A 27640-nucleotide genomic window follows, 5' to 3' on the forward strand; every position below is an offset into this window, starting at 1 on the left:
CTGAGCCTCATGACTACAACTAGCAGGCTTGGTAATAGCAATGCAATAAACGAAGCATTATTCGAAGCCGTAAAAACAGCAGGGAGAACCATAGTAATAAGGCAATTGAAACAGACTCAGTTGTCATAACAAGTCCCATGGAAATGAATGGGATTTCAGCTAGTTATGACTAACTCATCTCATTTCAATGGTGCTTAGTCATAACTAACTGAGTCTGGATGTTGCCCACAGTTAGTTGAAATTATAAAAATTATCATTTAACCAACCGTCTCAGCAGAATTCTGATTTTTCTGTGGGTTGGTAAGTCTCCCTTTCAGATCCTCCTGCTTAGCTAAGGGGACAAGTCATGCTTGCTACCACAAGACCAGCTCTCCTAGTCTTGCATGGTCATCATGTAATGCATGGTCATCACATAATAGTTTGTACATATGAACAGGAAATGACTGTGATCAAACATGCAGATCATGACCCCTTAGCCCTATCTACATGTTATGTTTAACACTCATAAGAGTGTACTGCGTACACAGGTGCAGAATTGTAACATTATGTTGAATGTAACATGTTGAATGCAGTAGTATACATCCTACCTGCAACCAAGCATTTGAAAGCCCTGTGCCCAGGTTCACTTTCAAAATGAATTCCGGTACAGTCATTCACACAAAACACAAATACAAGTGTACAGACAGCTGTAGTCTCATACAGCATAAAACCTGAATCGGGCTCTTGGACCGTCTCAAACAGTCCCTTTTAATGGAATCTGTTCACACAGTCAGTCTGGAGACCCATTTTGTCAGCATCCCATTTATCATGTTATTTCTGTCCAAAAATCAAAGCAAGATCTATCTAGGCCTGAAATGGAAGTGGAGAAATTGGTGGGCTGAAATTGTGGCACCATCCCCACCTTATTTTTTTTGGTGTGTGTGGGATATTTATTTATTTATTAAGAGAGGAGAGCTGGTCTTGGGGTAGCAAGCATGACTTGTCCCCTTAGTTAAGCAGGTTCTTCCCTGATTGCATATGAATGGAAAACTAGAAGTGTGAGCACTGGAAGAGATTCCCCTCAGGGGATGGAGCCATTCTGGGAAGAGCATCTAGATTCCAGGTTCCTTCCCTGGCATCTCCAAGATCGGTCTGAGAGAGATTCCTGCTTGCAACCTTGAAGAAGCTGCTGCTGGTCTGTGTAGACAATACTGAGCTAGATAGACCAAGGGTCTGACAGTATCAATCCCAAACCGCCTTGGGATTGTTTATAATGAAAGGCACTATATAAATCTAACAATTTTTTAAAAAGTATATGGCAGCTTCCAATGTTCCTATGAGACAAAGAAAATGACCAGATGCAAAGTAAGCGACCCAAAGGAATTATTTCGTCTGTATGTTTAGCTTTTAGATGGAGAGGTTTAAGTTATCTGCAGTTTCTCTGAGTGATTTTTTTGTTCTAGTCAACTGACAAAATGTAGTGTCATCATGTGGAGTTTGCTGTTTAAACACAGTCATTTAGTGCATCTGGTGGTCAAATTATTTCCCCCACTAAAAGGTGCCCGCCCTTTCCCTTCAGAAATGTCCTTGCTCACATTAGAATCACCCCCTCAATGCCCTGTGCACCCTCCTTTTAGAAAACCACCCTTAAACTGTAATGTTGTCAGTCAGTGTGTGATGTTACAGTTTGTGACTTTATTTGACACAGCAAATTTGTACATTTTGATCTTTAAAATGGCCTTCCCTGTAAAAACAGCCCTCTTCCATCCCACCTCTCCAACCCCTTTCCTTCCTTCTCTCCATCCCCCAAAGGTGATGACATCAGCTGAGGTGTGATGCCACATCCTTTAGCTTATCTTCTTTGGCACAGCAAATCCGTACAATTTTTTTTTTACAAATTTTATCCTTAAAACAGCCTTCCCTATATGAACAATCTCTTTCACCCCCTTTCCTTCCAACCCTCCCTTCAGAAAAGGTCCCTCAACTCAAGCAAGTCTGACATCAGTTGGCACATGAACACCGGCCAACGTGTGATGTCAACAACCGACGTGTGACATCATCGGCTACCATGTGACACCACACCCTTGGCGGAGGAAGTTATCAAAAATATTTATACCCCATCCCTGTAATACACTATTGCTCAGGGCCTCTCACAGCATGAATAAAATAGATACAACATAAAACAATAGCATGGTTTTAATAATTAGATACAAACATTTATTAAATGTTATTAAATGTGGGTGCCCAGATCTTGTTGGACTACAATTCCCATATTTTTATTGTATCTATTTTATTATAAAATAATAAAATAATCAGGCTTTCAACTCAAATTAATGTTACACTAATTGTTCTTGTCCCATTAAATTGTTTTAACTTTGTATTCTGTGAAATTGTTTTTTTTTTAAATCCTGTTTCATATTTGTTGTTTTAAACTGTGTACACTGCCTAGAGATACATTAAGACTGTATATTTATTTTTATTTTATTTATTTAATAAATTTCTATACCGCCCAAAACGCAAGGTCTCCGGGCGGTTTACAATAAATACAATAGATGGATAGCACTAATAGATAGATTGCACTAATTATGAATAAAACAAAAACGGAGAAAGTTAAAAGAGCAGCCCTTGGGGGGACAGAGGGAGCCATCTTTATTTATATATTCATGTATTTTCTGCTAGGCACAGCCACTTTGGGAACTTGGGCGGAAGAGAGAGCGGGAGAGAAAAACAGCCGCAGTAGCGGCGCGCGCCGTCGTGGGAGAAGCGGCGTCTCAGCCACGCGCCAGCCACCCCCGACACCCCCCCGCCCCAATTCCCTCCTCCGCGGGCGGAGGACTCTTGGCCCTCGACGCGCGCCGTCCAAGGCGGCCGCCGGCTTGCTCCTCGCTCGCCACTGTTGTGTGCAGTGCCAGGCGGCGCAGGGGCGGGGCTTCTTCCCGCCCGTCTCGCGCGCGCGCGCTCCCCGCGACCCCGCCCCCTGCGCGCTCCTCCCCGGCGCCGGCTCTCCGTTCTTCTTCCTCCTCCGGCGGCGGCGGCGGCGGCTCCCTCATGGCTTTCCGGCGGGTGATGGCGCTGACAGCGGCCGCCTGCGGGCTGGCGGGGGGCTCGGTCCTGCTGTCCGCCGTGGCGGTGGGGAAGCAGCCGCAGGTGGGGCTGGGCGGCGGGGACGGCCCCCCCGAGCCCCGCCTGGCGGGACCCCCGCCCTCCTCCTCCTCCTCCTCCCCCTCGGCCCCGCCCCCGCCGCCGGGGCTGCTGCTCCTGCCCTCGCAGGCCGCCTCCTGCCCCGCTGCCGCCGCGCCCGGCTGGCTGGAGAGGGCCAACGGCTGCGGCTACTGGGACAGCAACTGGGACAGGTAAGGCGCCCCGAGGGGGAGGCCTTGCTGGACTACCCCTCCCATCACCCCCTGCCACGGGGACCTTGTGGCGGGGGGGGTGATGGGAGCAGGGGAAAGGTGCAGCCTTGGGTGGGGAGGGCTGCTTTGAGCTTGAGCCTTGAAGGCAGGGTTTGGCCCGCGTGGGTGCCCAGGTGTTGCTGGACTGCAACTCCCATCGCCCCCTGCCACGAGGACCTTGGGGTGAGGGGTGATGGGAGCTGTAGTCCAACAGCAACTGGGCACTCCTTAAGGAATGAGCGTCGCCCTGGTCATTGTGGCACGTCGATGATGGGAGGTGGGAATATAGGATGCTGCCTTATCCCGTGCTCGGGATTATCTACCCAGGCTGGCAGCGGCTTCTCCAAGGCTGCAGGCAGGAATGTCTCTCAGCCCTCTCTTGGAGATGCTGCCAGGGAGGGAACTGGGAACCTTCTGCATGCAAGCGGGCCGGTGCTCTTCCCCGAGCGGCCCCCCCATCCACTAAGAGGAATATCTTACCATGCTCATGCATGTCTCCCATCCAGATGCAAACCAGGGCGCACCCTACTTAGCAAAGGGGAGAATTCATGCTTGAGGGAAAATACACTCTTTGTATGCTATGCTCAGAGGCACATCTCTCACTCTTTCTCTCCTGTTCATACCGGGTAGAGCATTATAAACAGATGCTGGTGCTGAGCACAAATGAAACTTGGGTGTGTCTGGGTGGGTCATGGTTTTCTGTCTGGCCTCGGGCTGTCAGATTGTGAAAGAAACCTGAGCTGATCCTTTGAATGGGTTTTACTGGATTACATCTGCACAATTTTGCATGCTGATAAACAGTTTTGTGGGGTGGGAGAAGCGGGAGGAAGACAAGTTCTGTGTGTTTCTGTTACAGTTGTCACAACAGGCCCTGACTTCAAAGAGGCATCTAGAGCCTCCCCACCAAAGTGCCTTTGCCTCTAGGCAGTGGTTTCTACATACTGGGAACTCCCTAGAGAAGTGGAAGTCAGTGCATTTGAAAAGTGGAAGTGAAACCAAAACACAGCCCTAGCTTGAGGAGGACTGAGCATGCTCAGTGGCCCCCAAGAAGCCTGGAATGATGAAAGTGTCCCTTGGAGTGGGAGTGAATTGGTCTGACCCAGCACTTGGCTGTGTATAGTATCCTGGAACTGGACACTGAAGTTGGGAACACCTTGTTGTACACCCTTGCTCCCACCTATGTCTGATTTTGGGGCATGGCTCTTCAAATATAATGCCTCCCATATTAAGTATAATTCTGTGTGTCTTAAGGTCTGTTCCCGGATTGATTAAGAAGGTGCTCCAATTAACGTATATTCAGTTGAGTAATATTACTGATTAAACATTGCAGATCTTATATGAGTATGTGCCCCCTTTTCCTCTTTACTAGCAGGAGTTGGCACAGGATTGCTCCCTGAACTCATACTCTGGATTATGTACGGCCCTGGTTGGTTGTTTGCAATTTATTCCATTGATTACAAGTTCCATATTGCATATAAAAATGTTTTGGAATGGAGGAGAGCAGTGTTCTCTAAAAATTTTTCATCTGTGTGCAGAATGAGTTTTGTTCTGGGCAGAAGTATCAAGGCAATGTGTGTGCATGTGCATTCGGAGTGGGGCCTTCCTGATTAAACCTGAACAGAATATAAAATTAACTGATGAGTTCACATCAAAAAATGTGTGAGCACATGTGCACAACTTAGAGGGAACACTGGAAGAGAATCCCTTTTTAACCCCAAACAGTGCTGGTGTCTGTCTTATCGAATGTGAACCTGTGGCTTTACCAACATGCCCCTAGGTGACAACCCACAGTGTGAAGAGTTTTGGCCCAACCTTTTTTCTGTTTGGAACATTCTTCAGAGTGCAGATCTTTAAAGATCACTTAATTCCCTCTTCTCTCCACCCCCCCAAATAATTCTTTGAAATCACCCTGTAATCCTACCAGATCAGAAACTGTAGCAGTTTCGAATTCATTAGAGGTAATGAACAAAAGCTTAAACAAATGCCACAACATTTGGGGTGTCTTGAATATTTTGGAAAGGTTAGTAGAGCATATCTTCTCACAGATCTTGTAGATGTTTTGTACGGAATTTTGGTTCAGATGACTTGGAAACGGGATTTGATGCATGTGGTATATAACTTGAAGTTTTCCAGCAATATAGTGCTCAGCGCAATATAGAATAGACTTTTATATTGTTACACTGATTCCCTCCCCCGCCCCCATTAATACTTCTCAATTAGGGAATCTCTAAGCTTTCGTTTTCATCCCTCCCGGATAGGAGCTATTTCCAGAGTTTAATAACACTAAATCTGATCAGAAATCTGGCTCTTAATTTCATAATAGGCTGGAGCTCTGCATATCATGGGTGTGGGTTTGTGTGTGTGTGTGTGTGTGTGCATGCATGCATTGCATGAGTAGATAGAAGTGATAGGCTTATTACAGGCATGTCAGTGACATCTGGTCACACCTGACACCCGATGATGTCTCTCCCAGCACAGCAGCTTCCTGGCTATATTCAGCACAATAATGCTTGCAAATGTATTGCATTTCAAACGATATGGAGTATGTGCCTTATTCTACTGAGAGCCAATGTCCTATTGTGGTTAGAGTTCTAGACCAAACTGGGATCAGGGAATTAGACCGGAGATCAAATTCCCACCCATCTACACAGCTTACTGGTTGTCCATAGGTCAGTGTCTGTCTTGGCCTAATCTACCTCCCAGGGTGGTTGTGTGGGTGAAATGGAGGATGCCTTGATTTCCTTAGATAAAAATATATGAAATTTCCTCGTATTTAGCATTCCTGCTTGCAGCCCCAGCAGCATGGCCACGCTCATGGCTGACGTACACATCACGTGCCCCTGCCCTCCTGGGAGTGCACAGACTGGTCCCATGCACATCCTTAGCTAATACTGCATCTTTTTGTTCAAGGAATGAATATAATGTAGAAAGCAAAAAAAGAAGTTTAATATGAAAATAGTTAGCCTGGCCAGCAACAGATTGTTCAGACCTGCCACAATGACACCAGAACAATATGAAATAAAGCCGTCGAGGCAGCGTAAGTAGTGTCACCTGTAAAGTAGAGAGAAAGTGTGCAGTCGAGGTAGTGTCAACCCAGAATCAAGCGACTCCTGGCGACCACAGAGCCATGTGGTTTTCTTTAGCAGAATACAGGAGGGGTTGACCATTGCCATCTCAGAGATATGAGATAATGCTGTTCAGCACCTTCCTATATCGCTATCTCACCTTCCTATATCGCTATAGAGGTGTTTCCCATAGTCTGGGAAACATACCAGCGGGGAATGGAATTGGCAACGCCTGGCTTGCTAGTCAAGTCATTCCCCCCTTGTGCCATTAGGTGGCTAGTGTGACCTATAGTTCCATTCAGTTTCTGTGCAGTCCCTGAATTCTTAAGAGCTCTGCTTGCACTTTAGACAAAAGCTGAGACAGCAAATGACTGAGCCAGGCATGCCGATAAGCAAAGTCAAGAACTGGCTGTTCTTGACTAATAACACCTACAGTCTTTATCTCTTACTGATATACAAAAGATTGCTGCACGGCTGTTGCATTAATTGGCCAGTGAAAATGCGCCATCTAACGATTCCAGACACAGGAGTGAAACTGGGAAACGTCTGGTTTTCATCAGGCTCCGGCGGCAGCTGCTTCCTCCTTCACCCTGGGCAAAAGCAGTGTGGAGACAGAGCTGCTGCTTTATGCGCTGGATAAGACCACATCTTTCTGCAGGCTCACTTGAGTGGTAGTGTTAGGAGATTGAATAGAGGTGCAAGCTATCATGTCAGCCATTAAGCCGAAAGCAGAGACTTTGTCCAACAAACACTTGGCACTGAGAGCCATCCGATCCCTTGTGTGTGGTGTATGGCCTTACACGCAGTGACTGTGAAATTGCTTTCAGGAGAGAGCCACAGGCCCTTATGAATCTGAAGAAGAAGAAGAAGAAGAAAAATGAAGAGACTGGGGAAGAGGAGGATTTGGCGAGCGCAGTCCACTACAAAGCCAAAGCGACCCGGCACATATTCCTCATACGCCATTCTCAGTATAACATGGATGGGCAAGACGATAGTGACAGGACTCTGACCCACCTGGGTATGTATGCCTAGTACTTGGCTAGATTCAGGAAGAGAGCTGGTCTTGTGGTAGCAAGCATGACTTGTCCCCTTAAGCTAAGTAGGATCTACCCTGGTTGCATTTGAATGGGAGACTAGAAGTTTGAGCGCTGGAAGATATTCCCCTTAGGTGATGGAGCCGCTTTGGGAAGAGCATCTAGGCTCCAAGTTCCCTCCCTGGCAGCATCTCCAAGATAGGGCTGAGAGAGACTCCTGCCTGCAACCTTGGGAGAAGCCGCTGCCAGTCTGTGTAGACAATACTGAGTGAGATGGACCTATGGTCTGACTCAGTATATGGCAGCTTCCTCTGTTCCTATGCCCGCCTTCTAGTGAGGGAGGTTGTGTTGGCTGTTGGCAGGTTTTGTGTTGCAACCCGTACAGATTCGTTGAACCTATGTTAGCATGGAAAATATAAAAGCATGTCTGTGGATTCTGTTTAGTATAGAGCCGTGAGAAAGTGTTAATGGAACTGCCTCGAGGGTGATTGGCCTACACCCCCTAGTTTGGGCGAATGTGGGGGATTTAGCTCAAAAGGGGAGACATTCCAATCAGCCTTGATTTATGCAAGTGTATGAACTCGAGAAAATTGGCTGGAGAGAGAGGTTTTAATTAAATCAAAAAGGAGTTTGTTTAAAGCCCAAATAAGCCTAAATAAAACAGAAGCAATGCAAATATGTTTAAAAATAGATTATTGTAATGCACATTTAGCTTAAAGTTCCAAATTATGTGTAAATTCCCAGGTGGGCTAGAGAGGTACTTTAAGAGATAGAGGGGCAACATTTCAGAAATAAGAGAAAGGGATAGGTTCAGCCCTGAAGAAGCCAGGCAAAAGGCTATTTCACCTGTCCTCAAGAGGGAAACACCAAGTGGTCTGCTGGAGTCCTGTTGCCGGTGAGGTCCCAAGTGAGGAGCAGAAGGGAACACTGAGATGTTTTGGAGTGTGGGAGTCCCAGGTATAATACATGAGGAAGCACATTGGGTCATGGAGTTAGACGTGCCTTGAGGGCACATTTCTTTTGTCCTGCTCTGCTGAATAGGGGAGTCCAGACAATCTTTTTTTGGAATGCATTGTGTCTTCATTCTTCCTGGGTAGGGATGTGTGTGAATCGCTTATGGCATTCAAGGCTGATTGTGAGGACAATTAGAGTGTGCAGGTGCGTTTAAAGAATATCCTGGGCTGGGAAGGGAAGGGAAGGGAAGGGCACCTCTCAAAATTACATCACCGACTCATCCCTGTTGCAATGGAGTCTGTTGTCTGAACTTCCTTGCCTTCCTGGCCAGAGTGCTTGATTAACAACAGGTGTTATCTCTCTTGCAAGAGGAAGAGGGCAGTTAAGATTTCATTCCAAGGCTGAAATGACCTTGATTGCCAGACACTTGCAATAGCTAGTCCTGGAGTCTGCTTAGGTCCCCTCACAGAAAGAGGGAGTGTGGATCTAATCAAGTGCAAACGTATTAGCAACTTATATGTAGTTTTGCTCTCTAGGCCGCGAGCAAGCAGAGTTGACAGGGAAAAGACTCGCAAGTCTGGGGCTGAAATATGACCGCATTGTACACTCTTCGATGACGAGAGCAACGGAAACCACCAACATAATCAGCAAACATCTTCCTGGTGGGTGACTTTTGTCGGTAATCCTGGGGTAGAATTTATGCGAAGTAGCTTCTGTCTGGCTTAAAGCACACACTGGGGCGCGCAGGCTTACCGAACTGGTTGGGTTGTGAGGAGCTCTAGCAAGATATGCTTTCCATCTTTGCCTTTGATATCAAGGCAAGGAAGTGAAAGGGGCATGACAGACGGGAGGCGTGGGTGGGGGTTTTGACTTGGGAAGCCAATGGAGGGGGAGGAGGCTAAATCATCAGGATTCAGGGCTGGTCAGACTGTAGACTCCGAGGTGAGGGTAAGTGATTGGTGGTGTGGCTTGTGGAATGGGATGAAGACTGACACCCCCATCTAATCCATATGGTTCAAAGCCTGCTCCTCAAAATAGCCTTTGTGGAATTGTGTACATGTGTAAGGGGATGGTACCTGAAGAGAGGCTGAAGAAATCTAGTCTTGTGTCTGGAGACAAGGCTTTGAAATCAGACGTGTGTGCTTTTTCAGGAGTGAAGAAATCGAGCACGGATCTGCTGCGAGAGGGTGCCCCTATTGAGCCCAACCCTCCTACCCCGCACTGGAAGCCGGAAGCTGTGGTAATAAACACTTTGCATAAGCAAACTGCCCTTCACTTTCCTGGGATCTGCATCAGCCAGCTTCCTCTTTTTCCCCTTTTCTTTGCCCTCCAGTTTTGATCAACCCAACATGGGTTCCTGCGATACTAATACTAAATTAGTATTTAGATACTAATTTAGATACTAAAGCTCTTCATGGTCTCTTCTGGCATTGTTTGGAAGCTGAGCAGCTTTTTTTATCTGGATGCTGGTTTTTAAAACTTAATCTTTAAAGTAGAAAAATCAATGTACAATGAAAGCAACTAAGGCCAGCCAGTGTAGTTTCTCTTTAAGGTTTGTGCTGATTAGCAGCCTTTGATAAGGCTGATTAAAAAAATTCTCTCATTTAATGAGAATTTTCACCCAACAGCAATAGGACGTCTCTAGAGGGAGAGAATTCCAAAGGCGGAACCATAATAGTGAAGGCCTTCAATCAATCAATCTTTTTTGCGGTCATAGAGCAGCATAAAGTGCAAGGCAAGGTTGATTTCAAACAGTAAGAGGGTTTTTTAATGCCATAAGGCAGAAGAGACATCACAAGCATATGAGAGAAACTGCAGATACGAGACTGGCAGTAATGCAGCTACAGAGTTATATAATTGTAAAAGCGTAAAGGCTGTAAAAGTATGGGACTAGAGCATAAAAGTATGGGGCCATAAGGCATAAAAGGCATAGGAAGCATAAAAGGCACGAGTGATAAAACTGCAGAACAGCGGGACTATGAAGCTATAAAATTGTAGAAGCATCACAGCCATATTGATTATAAAACAGTAAAAGTATGGGACATTCGGGCTGGAGGAGCGCGGGTCTTCCAAGAGATGCTCTGTGCTGGAGAGTGGGGCGCATATTGGAACTATGCTAGAGAGTCGGGGGCCAAGCTAGAGCTGGTAGGACCTTCTACCTACCAGCATCTGCTGGATTCAGTGAAGGCCTTGTTGTGTCTTAATAGTCCAGCCAGTGAGCAAATGTGGAGCAAAGCTTCCGTGGGAGGGGATAGGGTGAAACATGGAGGCGATATGGAGCCCAGGCTCTTTGGGATTTTAAAGAGGAAGCCCAGCATTTTGGACTAGACTGAGATGCCTGTAGACTGCAAGAGCTGAAACTTTTGGTCTTCACAGATAACCCTGCACAGAGCACTAGAATGACCCAAACTGGGTGCTCCTAATGTATGGATAATGGCAGGGGCCCCCAGCCCTTGGTACTCCAGTCGCTGGGGATGATTGGAGTTGTAGTTCAGCAACATCTGGAGTCCCGCCGGTTGGGAACCCCTGGATTATGGTCTCTCTATCTTGACCTGAGAAGACGGGTTCTCTTTCTGCACCCGCCTCTCACCAGAAGGTGGAAGGAAACACCACGCGTATGGATCCTATATCTACATCTATAACCAATTGTTTGCCTTTTAGCAGTACTATGAAGATGGGGCTCGGATTGAAGCCGCCTTCCGGAACTTCATTCATCGGGCTGATGTCAAGCAGGAAGAAGATAGCTATGAGATCTTCATCTGCCACTCCAATGTCATCCGTTACATTGTTTGCAGGTAATTATTAGATGGAATAATCTTTAGGGGCGGGGGGAGGAATCTGCCGAAAGTTTGACCCCTAAATTGGGTTGGCACATTGCGCCATTGTCAATTACCCTGGGGAATTGGATGCTTTTAGCAGGTCTGAAGTATTTGGGGAGGCTGAGCGCCCAGGAGTATGAGCAGCTGTCCACAGAACATATGACTGCAGGATTAACTGGAAGCTTTTGCCCTAATCCCCATTTTCCAGCAGGGGATTTTACAATAAAACAGACCTTCCATACTAAACTAATTGTGAAATTAAAAATGGAGGAAATGAGAATAAAGCTCTTTATATTGCTCTAGCTTGCAGGACTTCCAGATAATTTACCAAAGTGTCAGATTATCTTGACACCCGCTAGAATTTTAAGCTATTGATAGATCCTAGTGCCTCATAAATAAACTGCCTTGGGTCTGTCACCTTCCAGTTCCTGAACCGGGTTTTCCTTCTGGCTTCAGAAATTCAGTGACTGTTGGCAGAGTGGCAAAGGACAGACCATAGACAGAGGTCTCTAGAAAGGCTGGGACAGACCAAAAGGACCGCAGATGCCCTAGGCCTAATGAACTGTGCAAAGTGCTTTCCCAGACCACTTATGTGAATAGCCGTGTTCTAATGTGGAAATGCTGCATGAGACGGGCCATTCCCTACCCAAAGGGGCCACCTCATCAGCTGTCATGATCATTAGCCATCTTCAGCTTTTGGCAATCTCCTTTGACTGTCTGCTGACATCCTTCCTGTGCCGTTCCTTGTTTGTTAGTCAACAAAGGCAGATGGGCACATGGCATTTCCGCTCAGGATTGACGGTTGAACATGAAGGTTATTCGTAGGAGAGGATTCTAGGGAAAGAGTACGTGCTTTGCACGCAGAAGATCCCAGGTTCAATCCCGGGCAGCATCTCTAGGTAGGGCTGGGAAAGACTCCTGCCTGAAACCTGGGAGAGTTGCTATCAGGGGGTGTTGACAATACTGTGCTAGGTGGGCCCGTGGTCTGCCTCGTGTGAGGCAGCTTCTGGTATTCCTGTTGTACTCTGTCAATTGAGAATGCATTCTGTTCATTTTCTTTTGTCCTCAAATCATTTCCCTGTTACTGTTCATCTGAGAGAATGTCTGAGAGTTACATAGGGACATAGGAAGCTGCCATATACTGAGACAGACCACCGGTCTATCTAGCTTAGTATTGTCTACCAGGTCAGACCCTGCTTAGCTAGGGGGACGGGTCATACTTGCTACCGCAAGACTGGCTCTCCTCTCTTGTCCCCACGTATGGTGGCTGGCTAGCTGGATGGTGAAGGATGGGTAATTCCACATTTCAGAGGAGCCAGGCAAAATTTCATGCCCCTGGCTGCCCTTTCTCTTCAGATCTTTTGGGATGGACTCTAGATCCTAACATTCCCAATCAGTCTGGATTGGAAAAGGTCAAGATTATATTGTGTGCTATGCTTCTGTTAATATGTTGATAGCCACTTTACTACGTCAGCTGTATTCCACGTTTTGTGCAAACTTTACTTTGGCAGTTACTAAATCTTGCCAGAAGGTGATGTATCCATCCGCTAAGTGGTTAACTTCATATCTGAGGTAGTAATTGTGTTGCAGTTTCTAAAGTGAATTTGTAATTCAGTAACTGTTTAAAGCTGGTGTGTTAATATATTTAATCCTAAATTTTGTTATGGCCAAAATAAGCTTGAATTTAATTTTTAACCCGAGCACTAAAGCAACTGCTTATTTCTTTCTTTTGCAGAGCATTGCAGTTTCCTCCCGAAGGCTGGCTGCGGCTGACCCTCAACAACGGCAGCATCACCCACTTGGTCATCCGTCCTTCTGGCAGAGTGGCGCTTCGAATGCTCGGAGACACGGGGTTCATGCCTCCTGAGAAAATCACACGCAGCTGAGTGAACAGGAAAATGGTCCTCTTGGAAGCTGCCTGCAGACTCTCTTTACCAGGGCAGCTATGGTAGAACATTATGGCCTGGTAGGATGTTGAGTTTCAAAACTATACTTGGCGCCCATTCCCTGCCTCGTGTATATGTAAACCTAAGGAGGGCCCTCCACCCTAGGAAAAAGCACATGCATTTCGTAGTGCTGGCGGTACATTCCACCAAGCACTGCTGCTGTCCAGCCTGTGCTGATTTCAGTGGTACTTGCGGGGGCCAGGCTGAATCTCCACTGCAGCCGTACTTAATGGAATGGGGAGACTCAAGTGAGATTATCTAGCTTCTTAGCTGATGTGGGTGTACCACTTTGCTTTCCTGTGCCACAGGAGAGCTGCTCTTGCTTCTTCCTGCATCCAGAGGGTTCTTTCTCCCTGTGCTTGGGACAAGGCTAGAATAAGTTCACCACGCTTAGAAGACGATTACTGAGGTCACAAACAATCTAGAAAAGATTTAGAGAGATACGAAGGCTGGACCTAAAAGGGTTGGAAAAGCACAGGCATAATTTTTTTCAGTGTGTGTGTGGTGGTGGTGGTGGTGGTGGGCGTGTCTATGGAATCGACATCTCATACAGCTGCCACCTGTACATGGCAAGCACACCCGAAAGAACAGAACCTGAGTTGTGTGCAAGAGGCATGTATTTGTGCCCCCCCCGTGTCAACAAAGGTCTTAAAAGATCGTGCTGCGATGACTGATGGCACGCTTCTTGTGTCCAGAATGAGGTCCTGACTAGTTTGTGAGCCATCTGGCTTGATTCTGCACTTCTCTCCTTCACTCCCACCTAATTAGCGATTTATTAATGAACAGGAGTTAACGAACAGGCGTTCGTTGGCCTGCACCTCTTCCCACAGCTAGGATAAACGCTTGAACTGGACCACTCTCAAGGCCCTGTGCCATTAACGATTGCCCCAGCTGACTACTTTTGTCACCATACTACTTTAAGTACATTGGGAGCCACCTGGGTGCTGTGTATGGAAAGCCATTTAGAAGTGAACCTCTTCTCCCTCCCGCCACCTCAGTGCCATCCCCCAGAGCACAACCCATAGCATGCTGAAGCTGGCTTTAAAAAAAACACAAAACTTTTGAATGTTTACAAGGGCACTGAATTGAACCCTAGGTAGACACCTGCTGCTTTGAGGCAGGCAAAATGCTTTCTGTGAAACTCACTGCCTAGCAACTTGTATGTGGTTGGAAACAAGTATTCCAGAAAAGAGCTTGGGCAGGGGGTGAAAACTTTTCTGTACTCATGGAAAATAGTGATGGTTTCTCTTTCAATCAGTGCAAGAAGTTATTCTGATTTGTCTAACTTTATAAATGTCTGCAAAAATAAAACTTTTATTGACTTTAATGTGGAGCTTTCTTAAACTCAAGAATGGTTAGTTCCTTGGGTTCTCTTTGTGCTGTAACAGCATTTATCTGATTAAGTGTCCCAGGTGCTGCATGTACATTCTTGGTGATCCTTCACAAGATGCCTGAAAAGTAAGTCAGTGTTGACATATTATGCGGGGAGAGTGAGCATGTGCACAGAGTATCCGAAGCCTACCTATCAGGGGAGTGAGCTTTGAACAGGAGACTCCTTGATTTGGATCAGTCTCTTAGCCACTCTGCATCCTCTTCAGCTAAAGGTAAGTATAAGCATTTCTTAAAAAAAACCCCAAACACTTAGTTGATTTGTTTCAGACTTCGCAGGACTGAAAATGGAAATACAGTTCTTTAGACTAATAAAGTTATTGAGAGCACTCTATTTGCATGAGCAGGCTGGTATGAGGAAATAGCTCATTATAAGAGACAGCTGTCAACTTAAATAAAATGGCATTCTTGTGTATGAATTATTTACTCCCAATATTAATCCCCAATAGCCAGATTTTAGCAACGTGGTTATTGAGTTCTGACCAGCTGTTTCCCCACTGCCCAGAAAATGAAGCACACACTCCAGAAATCAAGTTAACATGTTATTTGGATTACACTGAAGATAGGTTAGGAAAGCTGATCTTAAGAGGTTTAAACATTTTAAAGAATTCAGAACACATACTGTATGCTACTGACGCATATTCCAAGGCACACCCAGGAGTATAATAGATTTACACGGGCCTTTTGCCTGAACTGTATACATGTTAGAAAGTCTCCTTTGCTAATCTGCAGAGAGGGTCCTATTTTAATAATTAGTGTTTCTAGTGTGTTCTAGGCATTAAAAGGAGCACAAATATATAGTACTCAATGTATATCACTATATATTGTGAAGTGTGTGTGTATTCAGTGAAATGTATTTCTAGGCAGCATACTTATTTTGAAATATCAGACTTAAATCCTTGGGGCCTGGGGTGTGCGGAGGCCCTGGACTTTGAGAAGGGGCCCCCATTTTAAAATCTGGTCTCTGGGCCCACTCCAACTTTGCTACACCCCTGCATCGACCCTTTGACCCATCGACCCTGGAGCACACACCAGCCCCCTGCTAATGGAGCAAAGAGACACCTCTTTAAAAGTGGTGTTGATTCTCTTGATTGAAAGAGGAGAGCGACTGGCCCTATCCAGCCCCAGCACAAAATCCCTCGGGGGGGGGGGCTGTTCCTGGTACCCAACTTATGTATCTTTTTAGAGTGTGAGCCCTTTATGAAAGTTCACTTTCGAACTATTGACTCTTCAAACTTTTGAACCATTGAACCAGGAGCAATGTCAGTCTGCAATGTCAGTTGTGCAGGTCCAGTTTTCACTCAAGTGATGTTCTTGTAATAGACATGCGACAAGACTTTCTACAGCTGATCAGGGTTAGGGTTAGGGTTCCCTTTTCTTCCCATGCCTTGATCTAAATTGCTCTCTCAGGTCATAACAAACCTAATCAACACAGTCAATAAACTGCTTCAGCCAGAAGCATTTTAAACAAACAAGTTTAATAAGGTTGTTAAAAATTCACTTGAACACATGACAAAAAGACCCAAATGTGAATTCTAGACACTTTTTTTCTAACACCAACCCTTTGGACCCATCACCCACTAAAATACAAGCATTAAATTGGTAGTTTGTGCTCCAGAAATACATAAATACAAAAAGGCATATAACAAGGATAAAGCAGAGGAAAAGTTAACAAAACACTCTTTTGCTTAAATTGGTTTACCAGTAAGCTGTAGATGCTAAGCAAGAAAGTTTGTACACCACGGAAAAAGTTCTGCAAGAGGGCTGTGACTGCCTTACGCAGGGGGCATAAGTACTTGTTCAAAAACAAAGTTAAGGTATTAAGTCAGACCTCATTTTTAGAATAAGGTTATGAGTGAGTCTTACTGGAAAATGAGACAGCTGGATTAATCTTAAACTGTACACAAGTTATATTTGAATGGTTCAGTTCTTTAAAACAAGTATATTTTGAATGTCCAACTGATTAAAAGAAATGGTATGATTAAGAGTCGCCTCAATTGGAAATTCTCATTCAATCTACAGTTTGGTCATCGCTATTAAATAAACTATGTAATAAACGAATGTTTATAGCATCTCTTGCAACTATAAGGACAGTTTAAAAAAATTTCTCAATTGAAAAGTGCTGGAAAGTTAAAATGTACTTAGAGTGTTCATATAAGGGAACAGCACTTGTTAAGATCAAAAATACTAAACAAAAATATGTTACAAAAGGCACTAATCAATTTGGAAGAGCCTTGAGTGCAGTTCTGGAGTTCTGTCCCAAAACATTAGTTTGCTGTTAAAGCCACCAAACCAGTAGCTGATGCAGCAATGATTTCAAGGTAGGCGATACATCCCCTATCCACCTCTCTTCAATCTCAGTCTAGGGGGAAGTACCTTCCATTTGCAGCATGATAAATATTCCCAATTACAACCTGTCTCTTGCTAATGTCTCCAACATACATAAGGATAGGTATCTGTGTGTAATCAAGAACTATGCTACTAAAAAGGCTCTGAATACAATAACCAAAAAATGTAGATTTTAGAGGGTTCCTTCCAAAAGAACCACTTATCTACAGGTTTCAAGCAAGGAACTAGCTTTGAAGTTGTTTGTTCTCAATAGTATAACAGTGAACTAGACCATTAAGGAAAGACCAGTGGTAACTTTGGTAATGTTATTGCTAATGTGCTTGTCTGCCCATGATAAATGCTTTTTGAGGGGAAAGAAACTGTTTGAACTTTAGGTGTTCATCATCCATTTCTGACACTTTTAAGTGTTTACCTGCTGCTCTTTTAAACCAGCCTTAATTAAATCAGAGTAATCCCATATGCTTGTTGCCCATGTATACAGAATAATTCTCTGGAAAACAGCCATTTCTCCCTCCCAGCTCAACTGGAAGACTAATATTGACATACAAACTTGCCATCTTGAGTTGCCTGCAGTTTACAGTGACTATAATGAAGATAAGTACTGTGTGGGTAGAATAGAGTTGCTGATGGATATGTAGCCTAAAAAGGTCACTATTTCTATCCACAGTCATGTTAGGAAATGCTTTAGGTCTACTGTTCAGGTGATGACCTTCTGTCTTTTTTTTTTTTTTTTACTAACACAAATAATTCTACAAATCACCAATAATTATCTGGTAAATAGAATGAAGATGTCTGCAAGCAGCTCCCTCCTCCAAGAAAATAAATAAATAAAAGGGTCAGGGGACACATCACATCAGTGTTCCAACACTCTTAATTTTCCTTCACTTCAAAATATTTGCAGCTCTAAAGAGAGTTGCATTTTAATGGGCAGATCCTGAAAAGTGATGCAGTCTGGATAACCGAATCTGGTTCACATATGCTGGGCTGTACCATCCGGGACTCACAAATTCTGGAGAGGCGCCAGCAGCAACTGTATTGTACATCCCAGGGCTCCCAAATACCGGACTGCACTTGCCAGGGCTATAGAATGCTGGACCACTTGATGGGCTCAGAGCCATCTGGGACTTGAACCTTCCTTTCAGTGCTGGGTTTGACCAACTGAAAAGAGAAAAAAAAATCCACAGCCTTTACTAACTGGGGAAAGTGTAAGACGATGGAGAAACAGATTTAATATTGGAAACTAAGCTGGACAAATGTTATTAATAGGCATCTCTTATACTAGACAGTTGAGATTAGACCTAAATGACAGCAGAAAAATAAGGCAACTACCATATTTGCCCAAATAGAAGATGACTCCAAATTTAAGACACCCTTAAAAAACAGGTTAAATACAATTACACCTGTATTTAGCTGAAAGGAAGAAGACTCTGAATTTAATATGACCCCTGATTTCCAACATCAAAGAGGCTGTAAAAAACCTAGTCTTGGATTCAGGTAAATACAGTATTACTTTAACACAATTGAAATGCAACCAGCGATTTGCCTTTAAAGGACCCTTTTGGTCAAGATGGTACATTAGGACCAGTTTCCAAAAGAAGCAAAAAATGTATTAGCTGTATATAGACAGGTATTTTAGTGCTGGGTGATCCTGGTAACTGCCAAAATTGCTTCAGTGAGACATTAAGTGTATGGAGATTCTAGATCAAATTATTGATGTCCTGATCCCAAGCAGCAACATCGTCTATTTTAAACAGAAACAGAATTAGCATGTTGTCCCAAGTTAGCATGTTACAATAATGAAGGCAAAAAGTTTGAGAAACCTTTAGCTAAAAGCATCAAGGGGAATAACAAAAACTTCTTTAAATACATCAGAAGCAGGGAGGTGGTTGGACTGTTCAATGATGAGGGAGTGAAAGGGATTATTGAGGATATGGAGGTTGCAGAGAATCTAAATGAGTTCTCTGCATCTGTCTCCACGGTAGAGGATACTGAGCATATACCTGTTCCTGAACAAGGCTTCTCAGGCACAGAGGCTAAAGAACTGAGTCAGAGGTGACGAGATGATGTTCTAAACTGTCTGAAAAATTAAAAAACCAGCAAATCGCCAGGGCCAGATGGCATCCATCCAAGAGTCCTTGAAGAACTCAAATGTGCAATTGCCAACCTTGCAAAAATATAACTTATCCCTACAATCAAGCTCTATACAGGAGGACTGGAAAGTAGCCAGTGTAACACCCATTTTCAAAACAGGGATCTGGGGGGAACCGAGAAATTACAGGCTGGTTAACTTAACGTCTGTTCTGGGCAAATTGATGGAAAGCATTCTCAAGGATAAAATTGTAAAGCACCTAGAAGAACAGACACTGCTGAGGGAGAACCAGCATGGCTTCTGCAAAGGTAAATCTTGCTTCATGAACCTTTTGGAGTTCTTTTGAGAGTGTCAGCAGGTATGTGGATAAAGGTGATCCGGTTCACATAGTATACCTGGACTTCCAAAAAACTTTTGACAAAGTTCCTCGACAAAGACTCTTGAGAAAACTTAGCAGTCATGGGATAAGGGGACAATTACAGGTGTGGATTGCTAACTGCTTGAAGGACAGGAAACAGAGAGTAGGTATAGATGGAGAATTTCCACAATGGAGGGAAGTAAAAAGTGAGGTTTCCCAGGGATCTGTACTAGGATTGATGCCTCTTAATTTATTCATAAATGATCTAGAAGTTAGGGTAAACAGTGAGATGGCCAAATTTGCAGATGACTATTTAGCTTACTGAAATCCAAAACAGATTGTGAGGAGCTCCAAAAAGATCTCTCTAAACTGCGGGACTGGGTGACAAAATGGCAAATGTGGTTCAATGCTGGCAAGGATAAAGTGATGTATATATATTGGAGCCAAAAAACCAAACTTTGCGTATATGCTGATGGGATCTGAGCTGTTGGTGACTGTCCAGGAGAGGGATCTTGGGGTTGAGGTGGACAGCTCATTGAAAGTATCAACTCGATGTGCAACATCTGTGAAAAAGGCCAATTCCATGCCAGGGATCATTGGGATTGAAAATTAAATTGCTAATATTATAATAAAGTTGTGCTGTCACATTGGTGTCGACTCCAGGCAACCACAGAGCCATGTGGTTTTCTTTGGTAAAATACAGGAAGGGTTTACCATTGCCTTCTCCCGCTCAGTATGAGATGACGCCTTTCAGCATCTTTCTGTATCACTGCTGCCCAATATAGGTGTTTCCCATTGTCTGGGAAACATACCAGCCGGGATTTGCTCTTGCTCCCTAGGCAAGTTACTTCCCCGTTGCACCATTAGATGACATCAATATTCTAATACCCTTATACAAAACTATGCTGTGTCCACACTTGGAGTACTGCGTACAATTCTGGTCACCACACATCTAGACATTTAGAACTGGAAAAAGTGCAGAAGAAGGCAACCAAGCTGATCAGGGGCCTAGAGCACCTTTCGTATGAGGAAAGGCTACAACACCTGGGACAATTTAATTTAGAAAAAAGATTACTGAGGGGAGACATGATAAAGGTCTATAATATCAAGCATGGTGTAGAAAAAAGAGAGAAAATTTTCTCCCTCTCGCATAACTAGAACCAGGGGTTATCCCATGAAATTGACTGCCAAGAAATTTAAGACCAAAAAAATTAAGTACTTTTTCACACAATGCATAATCAACGTGTGGAATTCTCTGCCACAAGATGTGGTGACAGCCAACAACCTGGATGGCTTTAAGAGGGGTTTGGAGAACTTCATGGAAGACAGGTCTATCAATGGCTACTAGTCTGATGGCTATAGGCCTCCTTCAGCCTCAGAGGGAAGATGGCTCTGAAAAACAGTTGCAGGGAAGTAACAGCAGGAGAGAGGGCATGCCCTCAGGGTTGCCTGTGGGCAGCACCTGGTGGGCCACTGTGTGAAATGGGATGCTGGACTAGATGGGAAATGGGCCTGATCCAGCAGGGCTGTTCTCATGCTTCCTAGACACTCATAACAATGTGACAAGTAAGTAAACAAAGTACATATTGTTTCTTCTCACAGGGAGAAGAAAACAGAGAAGAGAGCTAGTCTTGTGGTAGCAGCATGTCTTGTCTGCTTAGCTAAGCAGGGTCCACCCTGGTTGAATTTTGAATAGGAGACTTGATGTGTGAGCACTCTCAGATATTCCCCTCAAGGGATGGAGCCGCTCTGGGAAGAGCAGAAGGTTCCAAGTTCCCTCCCTGGCAGCATCTCCAAGATAGGGCTGGGAGAGACTCCTGCCTGCAACCTTGGAGAAGCTGCTGCCAGTCTGTGAAGACAATACTGAGCTAGACAGACCAATGGTCTGACTCAGTATATGGCAGCTTCCTCACAAACAAATGATTTTTAGTCTTTTCAGCTAAACAAGTTCTTTGGCCAGTGTCACCCCGTGCTACCAGACAAGGTCTATCTCTTGGGGCAAGCCACAACCACCCAGTAAGTACAGTGTGATCACAAAAAGGAAGACCAAATTTCCCATTTGTACTACTGAATCTGAGCATACCTTTGCTGTTCAGCAGAAGAGTAGCACTGTACGGACATATTCCACTTGCAAAGAGCTGGGTATTTTTGTGAGTCAATTTCTACCCCTTGCAGTGCACTTAACACATCTTTGTCCAACTTGGATGGCTTCTCCCTAAAAAGCAGAAAACATAACTTGATTAGGACGACAGCTCTGGCCCTGGTTCATCACCCGCACCAATCCCATATAGATAGCGCATGTGTGTGATAATGCTTCTGGTCAATGAGTGCAATAAAAATGACTGGCTGATGACACAACCTTTTTTTAACATGTCTGCCCATGCATTCATGAAGGAACACAGTGACTGGAACTTCTGCCTGACCTGTGATCATGGGCAGCTCTAAGGGCCATTTTCTACATACATTCTAAGGCTGTATACAATATCCAGCATTAACTCCTGCTAACAAAAACCAACAGATTGTAAAATCTCCATCCCAAGTGTCACAGATATGTTAAGTCTACTACATATATCTTATTGCTAATTGTAGGGCTACCTTTGCAGAGAAGGAGCTTGTACGCACAAAAAAGATTATCTTCCGGATCCCAAATGATTCTAGACTAATTGACAAATGTTCTCGTTCAACTCCGATAAACCTAAGAACCACATTCACAATGTTAAAGCTGAGGGGCCAAATGACTGCTGTTTGATCTGCAATAAAGGCAGTGATGAACGAACGAACGAACGAACACACACACACTCTCACATGCACTCACTCACCTCCTATAGAGTGCAAACAAATGACCCCAACAACAGTGTTCTCTGCTACCAGCGACTTGGCTTTTGAGCTATCTATCGGGCGTCAGTTACAGAGGCACATTTCCATATCCCAAACTTGAATCACAGTTCAGCACAGTAACTACCGTCACTGAGGTGCCTGACTTCTTGGTTCCAGGCTTCTCTCAAAACTAACTGCTATAATGAGTCTATTCAGCCAAACAAGTTCTTTGGAGGAGAGCTGGTCTCTAGTGGTAGCAAGTGTGAATTGTCCTCTTTGTTACGCAGGGTCTGCCCTGGTTTACATTTGAATGGGAGAGTACATGTGAGCAGGTAGGGGATGAGGAATCGCTTACAAGTGCAAATATAACCATGGAGCACTCGAAGACCAGGTCAAGTTCAAGGTCTAAGCAAACAGTCAAAGCTCAGGTCAGCGTCAAGGTCAAAACCATGGATACATGAAACACCCTGCCATGAATCTGGTGCTTATTTTCAAACCACACATATGTGAAACCACAGATACTGACACTGCAGTTAATGAGGTCAACCTGTATTCAAAATACTTCCCAACCGCTAAGTCACAGGAAAGTGTCACAACTCCTTTCCTTTCCTTAATTTGACTATAATCTGGTTAATGGCTAGAACCACCACCTACACACTGTCTTGCCAAATAAATGGACGACGCCCTTATCCCTTCACTCACACTCCCATCAGCGCTCACAAACAGAAGCCTCTTCGTGCACCCGGATAGCTACCTCCATTTCACACATGGGGCTTCCCTGTATTCTAGGACAGATATGCACCACAGATTAATCGACTTTGCTACATCTGCAAGAAGGTCACTTCGTACCCTAAGAGAAAGAGCTGCTTGGCTCTTCCATTGGAGGATGGGGTCCTTGGGAGACATCGGGGGGACACCTCGGACTGCAGTTCGGCACTGCAGGGCTGGTCTGCCCCTCTCCGCTGGACAGCGGTTTCCGCCGACAGTCCCCCTGCTTCTAGAAGTGATTTTTCGTCTGTCCTTATCTTCGTCTCCTCTGTCTTCCCCGCACCTGCATTGGCCAGGTGGTCCTTGGGTTTCCGAAGCGGCCTGATACTTCCCACTTGGACACTCTCATCCTTGGCAGTGGTGGGGTCTGGCTTCCCTGCTGCACACCCATCTGCTGCAGCCTGGTCCTCATAGGACAGTTTATCGAATTCCTGCATTAAATTGGAAACTGGCGACAGAAGGCACTCTTCTCCGCCCCGACTCGTATGCCTCCTGGGTGTGCTTATTGTCCTGTCACTGGCCGCAGGGCTACAAAATCCATTTTTACTGGCAACCACCCCTTTTTCGAGGTGCCTCCCAGAGGCGTCTGTTTGTATTAGATTCCCGGTACGTTCAAGAGAGAGGATATCACACTCCGAGTTCCCAATGGCGTTGATCGTTTGTTCGTCGGATGCGACTGCCCGGCTGTAATTTCGGGCCGCATTCTGCCTGTTCTTTACTTCTTCCAAGCTCATATCGTCGTCATCTAGAAATGCTCCAACAGAAATGGAATTGCAGCTTTTCTTACTTTTGCCTATAAAACAAGATGGAAGAATTTTGACAACTGTCCACCCACCTGACATGAATTTTTCAGTTTAACTTAACCGCTACATTCAGTTTTGTCAACCAAGTACTGCAATGCAAAAGGGAAACGCCCATTAATAAATAATAATCAAATAAATAATAATAATACAGAACAAAAGTTGCCCAACAAACTATGTAAGCCATGTGTTTCCAAACTTCGGCCCCCAGATGTTGCTGGACTACAACTCCCATCATCCCTAACCCCAATGGCCAAGAGCTTTAGATGTGAACTAGGTAGCTCTCTCACCACCCTCGAAATTCCCAAGCATAGAAGAGCATGTTCCAGAGTGCAATTTAATGCTCCATCTGCACTGCTGCAGGGTAGGTTCAATAATACCCCTTATGAAGAGCAAATCTGTCTATGCAGGTCAGAAGAGGTTTAAACCACTGGACTTGTGTTACTTTATTGTACTTTTGATAGAGATTTTTGTAGTAGGCTTATCACTCCACTTTTAACGCTTTACCAGGATGTACAGATAAATTTTATGTCTACTTCTTTTCATGGGATAAGAAGATTGGCATTACTTGTGATGATGATAAATTTTGCATGGCAGCAAATAGAGTCTACCAAGAAACAATAGCTGGCTGTGATCTATAGTGTATAAATGCTCACTGAATAGGACAGTATGTGCAATTTTTCTCAGTGGTTCTTGTTCCTATTTATGTAGTGTGTGCGTTTGGTTTTGGACCACAATAAACTGATTGATCGAACCAACCCTGATTGATCGAACCCACCAGCCCTGCCCGAACTTCACTCACAGTGTATCACACGAATCACCACTCATTTACTATCATCAGGAGGAGTCCGGCTTTGGGTGCCACCAGTTCATCTGGGTGGCAACCTGGGATCAGGCCTTCTCAGTTGTCGTCCCTAGGTTGTGGAACGTGCAACCTGGATATGAGAGGGTTATCTCCCTTGGAAGCCATCAGGAGAGCCTTAAAGACCTCCTCCTCCTCCTCCTCCTTTTGGCTGGCTTTGTAACAGTAATCTGATTTAAATGTTTTTGGATTGTAATTGTTTTATTCTGAGCCACTTTAGGAAGGGCAGTTTATAAACTGAATGAATGAACATCATCATCATCATTACATTTATATCCCACTCTTCCTCCAAGGAGCCCAGAGCAGTGTACTACATACTTGAGTTTCTCTTTCACAACAACCCTGTGAAGTAGGTTAAGCTGAGAGAGAAGTGACTGGCCCAGACTCACCCAGCTAGTTTCATGGCTGAATGGGGATTTGAACTCGGGTCTCCCCGGTCCTAGTCCAGCACTCTAATCACTATACCACGCTGGCTCATTAATATTATGTTGGCTCAGTGGATGAAAACTACATTTAGGATGATGTGTGTTTCCTCCTAGTTCCCCCCCTTCTGTAACACTTTTGCCCCACACAGCTGTGCCTCAGATGGTGTGGATGGTGATTCTGGGTAGCAGCAACCCACCTTGTGCTGGTGCGATACCCTGAGTACAGGAAGCAACCACTGAGAGAGTTGGTGTCCCGTTCCAGTTGCTTCTCACTGCAGATGCAGGGACCCAGACACAATCAACCCGTAAGCCCTTGTGTTCATACATGCTTTGAGTATGCATGACCCCTTTCTCCACCAAATTCCCAATAGATTTTATAAAAGAGACTAATCTCCCTTCAACCCGGTCTTCAGTGAACTGGAGCTTACACTCCATTCAGAATACTGCAAAAGAAGGTGTGGAACCTTCTGATCGACAAGGCTAGATGGATCTCCTCTGACCTGCTGGCTCCAAGGGTGAGAATTTCAGCAACTGTGGTGTTCAGCCTGGAAGGCCACATTTTGAAAGCTTCAGCAACCAGACTGCCAATAAAGAGCAGTGTGCTTATTTTGCTTTCACATTTTAAAGGAGCAAATTATCAACCCCAACCAATCTCTCAGCTCATCACCAGGAGCTGGATATTACAATTTATGCACATTACTTGCAAAATATGTAAATTAGCAGTGACTCCAGCTCTTATTTCTAACGTGTCCTGAACTGAAGAACTTGCTCAGGGATTTAAAGCAGGATACTTTAGTAGCTTGGGCACCCACCTTAAGTGGCACAGTGGGGAAATGCCTAACAAGCAGAAGGTTGCTGGTTCGAATCCCTGCTGGTACTATATCGGGCAGCAGCGATACAGGAAGATGCTGAAAGGCATCATCTCATTCTGCACAGGAGGAGGCAATGGTAAACCCCTCCTGTATTCTACCAAAGACAACCCCAGGGCTCTGTGGGTGCCAGGAGCCAAAATCGACTCGACGGCACACTTTACTTACTTTAGTAGCTTAACCTGAATTCCAAAAAGCTGAGAAAAATGTCACATTACACCAAGATCACTTTGGTAGTTTCAGTCCTGGGAAATGCTTTGCCTATGCACGAATAAACATAAACATTTAGAAGTTATCTGCTTTTACCAGAAGGTTGTGGAGTTTTGTATCTGTTGTGGGTTTCATTCTCCCCTGTTTCTTGCTGAGCCTTATCGCTCATTTCCTGGTGATTCAGGTATTCTTCTAGCTTTCGTAACCCCTCCTGGGAAGACAGATCAACAAAACAGCCCAGAAATTCCCAGTATTCAACCCATGGGAACCCCAGTTCATGAGCTAACTCCCTGCAATAAATAAGACAGAATGAATCATTTGTGAAGACATTAAATTAGCATGATAACAATTTCACTGAACATGTTTTAAAAAACCAGTTCCAAGACTGTGCAACATATAAATATCTGAATTATGTATCATTAAAAAACAGATTCCTTCTGTTGATGCACATGAGCATCAAGTGGAAAAGAGACTTTTTAAACCCAAGCAATGCTCCCTCACCCCCGATTATACTGTAGAAAAGGAAACTTCTACCATATAAACAGCATCACATCTCATAAAATACACTTAATGCAAAAGACCAATGACTAATGTACTGGGTGAGAGAAATAAGAAGTAACCGTCCAAAAACACATTCCTAAAAATTGCAGCTAGAGAATATATAGGCATATGCATCACACTGATCCTCCAGCTCACAATACATCTGTTTAGTCCTTAAACACACAGAGAGAATACAGAGATGGTCAGGTGACAGAAAGTGCAGAAAAGAGGTGGCCATGGTAATTCAGGAAGAGCGTTGCATGGGGAAATTAAGGGTGGGAGGGGAGATGATGAGACAAATAGAGGGGCTCTGTTCCAGGCAGAGAGAGCAACACAGCAGAAAGCATGAACACACTCGTGAGGGAAAAGCAGCAGGAAGATCAACAGGGTAGGAGGAGCATCTTATTATTAGGAGAGTATTGTTATGAGTTTGAAACGAAAACGGGGAAGCCAGGCAGGGAACCAGAGGGTGACAGGACAGATTATTTCCATCTCTTTTGCACTGAACATAGGAAGCTGCCATATACCGAGTCAGACCCTTGGTCTATCTAGCTCAGTATTGTCTTCACAGACTGGCAGCAGCTTCTCCAAGGTTGCAGGCAGGAATCTCTCTCGGCCCTATCTTGGAGATGCCATAGAGGGAACTGGGAACCTCCATGCTCTTCCCAGAGTGGCTCCATACCCTAACGGGAATATCTTACAGTGCTCACACTTCTAGTCTCCCATTCATATGCAACCATGGCAGACCCTGCTTAGCTAAGGGGATTTGGCACTACGGTAGAGCAGATATGAACAAGGTGTATATAGTCTGCACAAACATAATGAAGTATATGGTGCAGAATTCAGTGGAGAACCTCTTTTTTTTTTTTAAACACCACAAGGAACTGTTTCTCCCACTGATTCTCCCATGGTTTGATTGCCTCGTGGGAAGAGATGGACTCGTTTCACTCAGACTCCTAGCAGAATCCACCCCAT

General features: G+C 44.7%; 2 protein-coding genes across 4 annotated transcripts in view; one reads left to right on the forward strand and one right to left on the reverse strand.

Annotated features, from left to right (window-relative positions):
- The first annotated feature begins 2884 nt into the window (after positions 1-2884).
- On the forward strand, positions 2885-14516 carry PGAM5 (PGAM family member 5, mitochondrial serine/threonine protein phosphatase). Of its 2 annotated transcripts, none has more exons than XM_053279718.1 (6): positions 2885-3332; positions 7264-7454; positions 8961-9086; positions 9576-9664; positions 11089-11219; positions 12979-14516. In XM_053279718.1, the coding sequence occupies exons 1-6, from the start codon at positions 3028-3030 to the stop codon at positions 13127-13129; spliced, it is 993 nt and encodes a 330-aa protein (XP_053135693.1). In that variant the 5' UTR covers positions 2885-3027; the 3' UTR covers positions 13130-14516. The 2 variants fall into 2 exon arrangements, with proteins under 2 accessions (XP_053135693.1, XP_053135692.1); XM_053279717.1 differs by having other exon boundaries at positions 2891-3332; positions 11086-11219.
- Positions 14517-16037: 1521 nt separating this feature from the next.
- Positions 16038-27640, reverse strand: part of ANKLE2 (ankyrin repeat and LEM domain containing 2) — a 32016-nt gene continuing 20413 nt past the window's right edge. For both annotated transcript variants that reach the window (XM_053279716.1, XM_053279715.1), the window contains exons 10-13: positions 26222-26415; positions 23041-23752; positions 21458-21589; positions 16038-18085 (exon numbers count right to left, since the gene is read on the reverse strand). In XM_053279716.1, coding sequence (XP_053135691.1) covers positions 17848-18085; positions 21458-21589; positions 23041-23752; positions 26222-26415 — 1276 coding nt within the window. In that variant the 3' untranslated portion in view covers positions 16038-17847. The remainder of the gene's footprint in view (positions 18086-21457; positions 21590-23040; positions 23753-26221; positions 26416-27640) is intronic.

The sequence above is a fragment of the Hemicordylus capensis genome, chromosome 15 (assembly GCF_027244095.1).
Source record: "Hemicordylus capensis ecotype Gifberg chromosome 15, rHemCap1.1.pri, whole genome shotgun sequence".
In the NCBI taxonomy this organism is placed as follows: Eukaryota; Metazoa; Chordata; class Lepidosauria; order Squamata; family Cordylidae; genus Hemicordylus; species Hemicordylus capensis.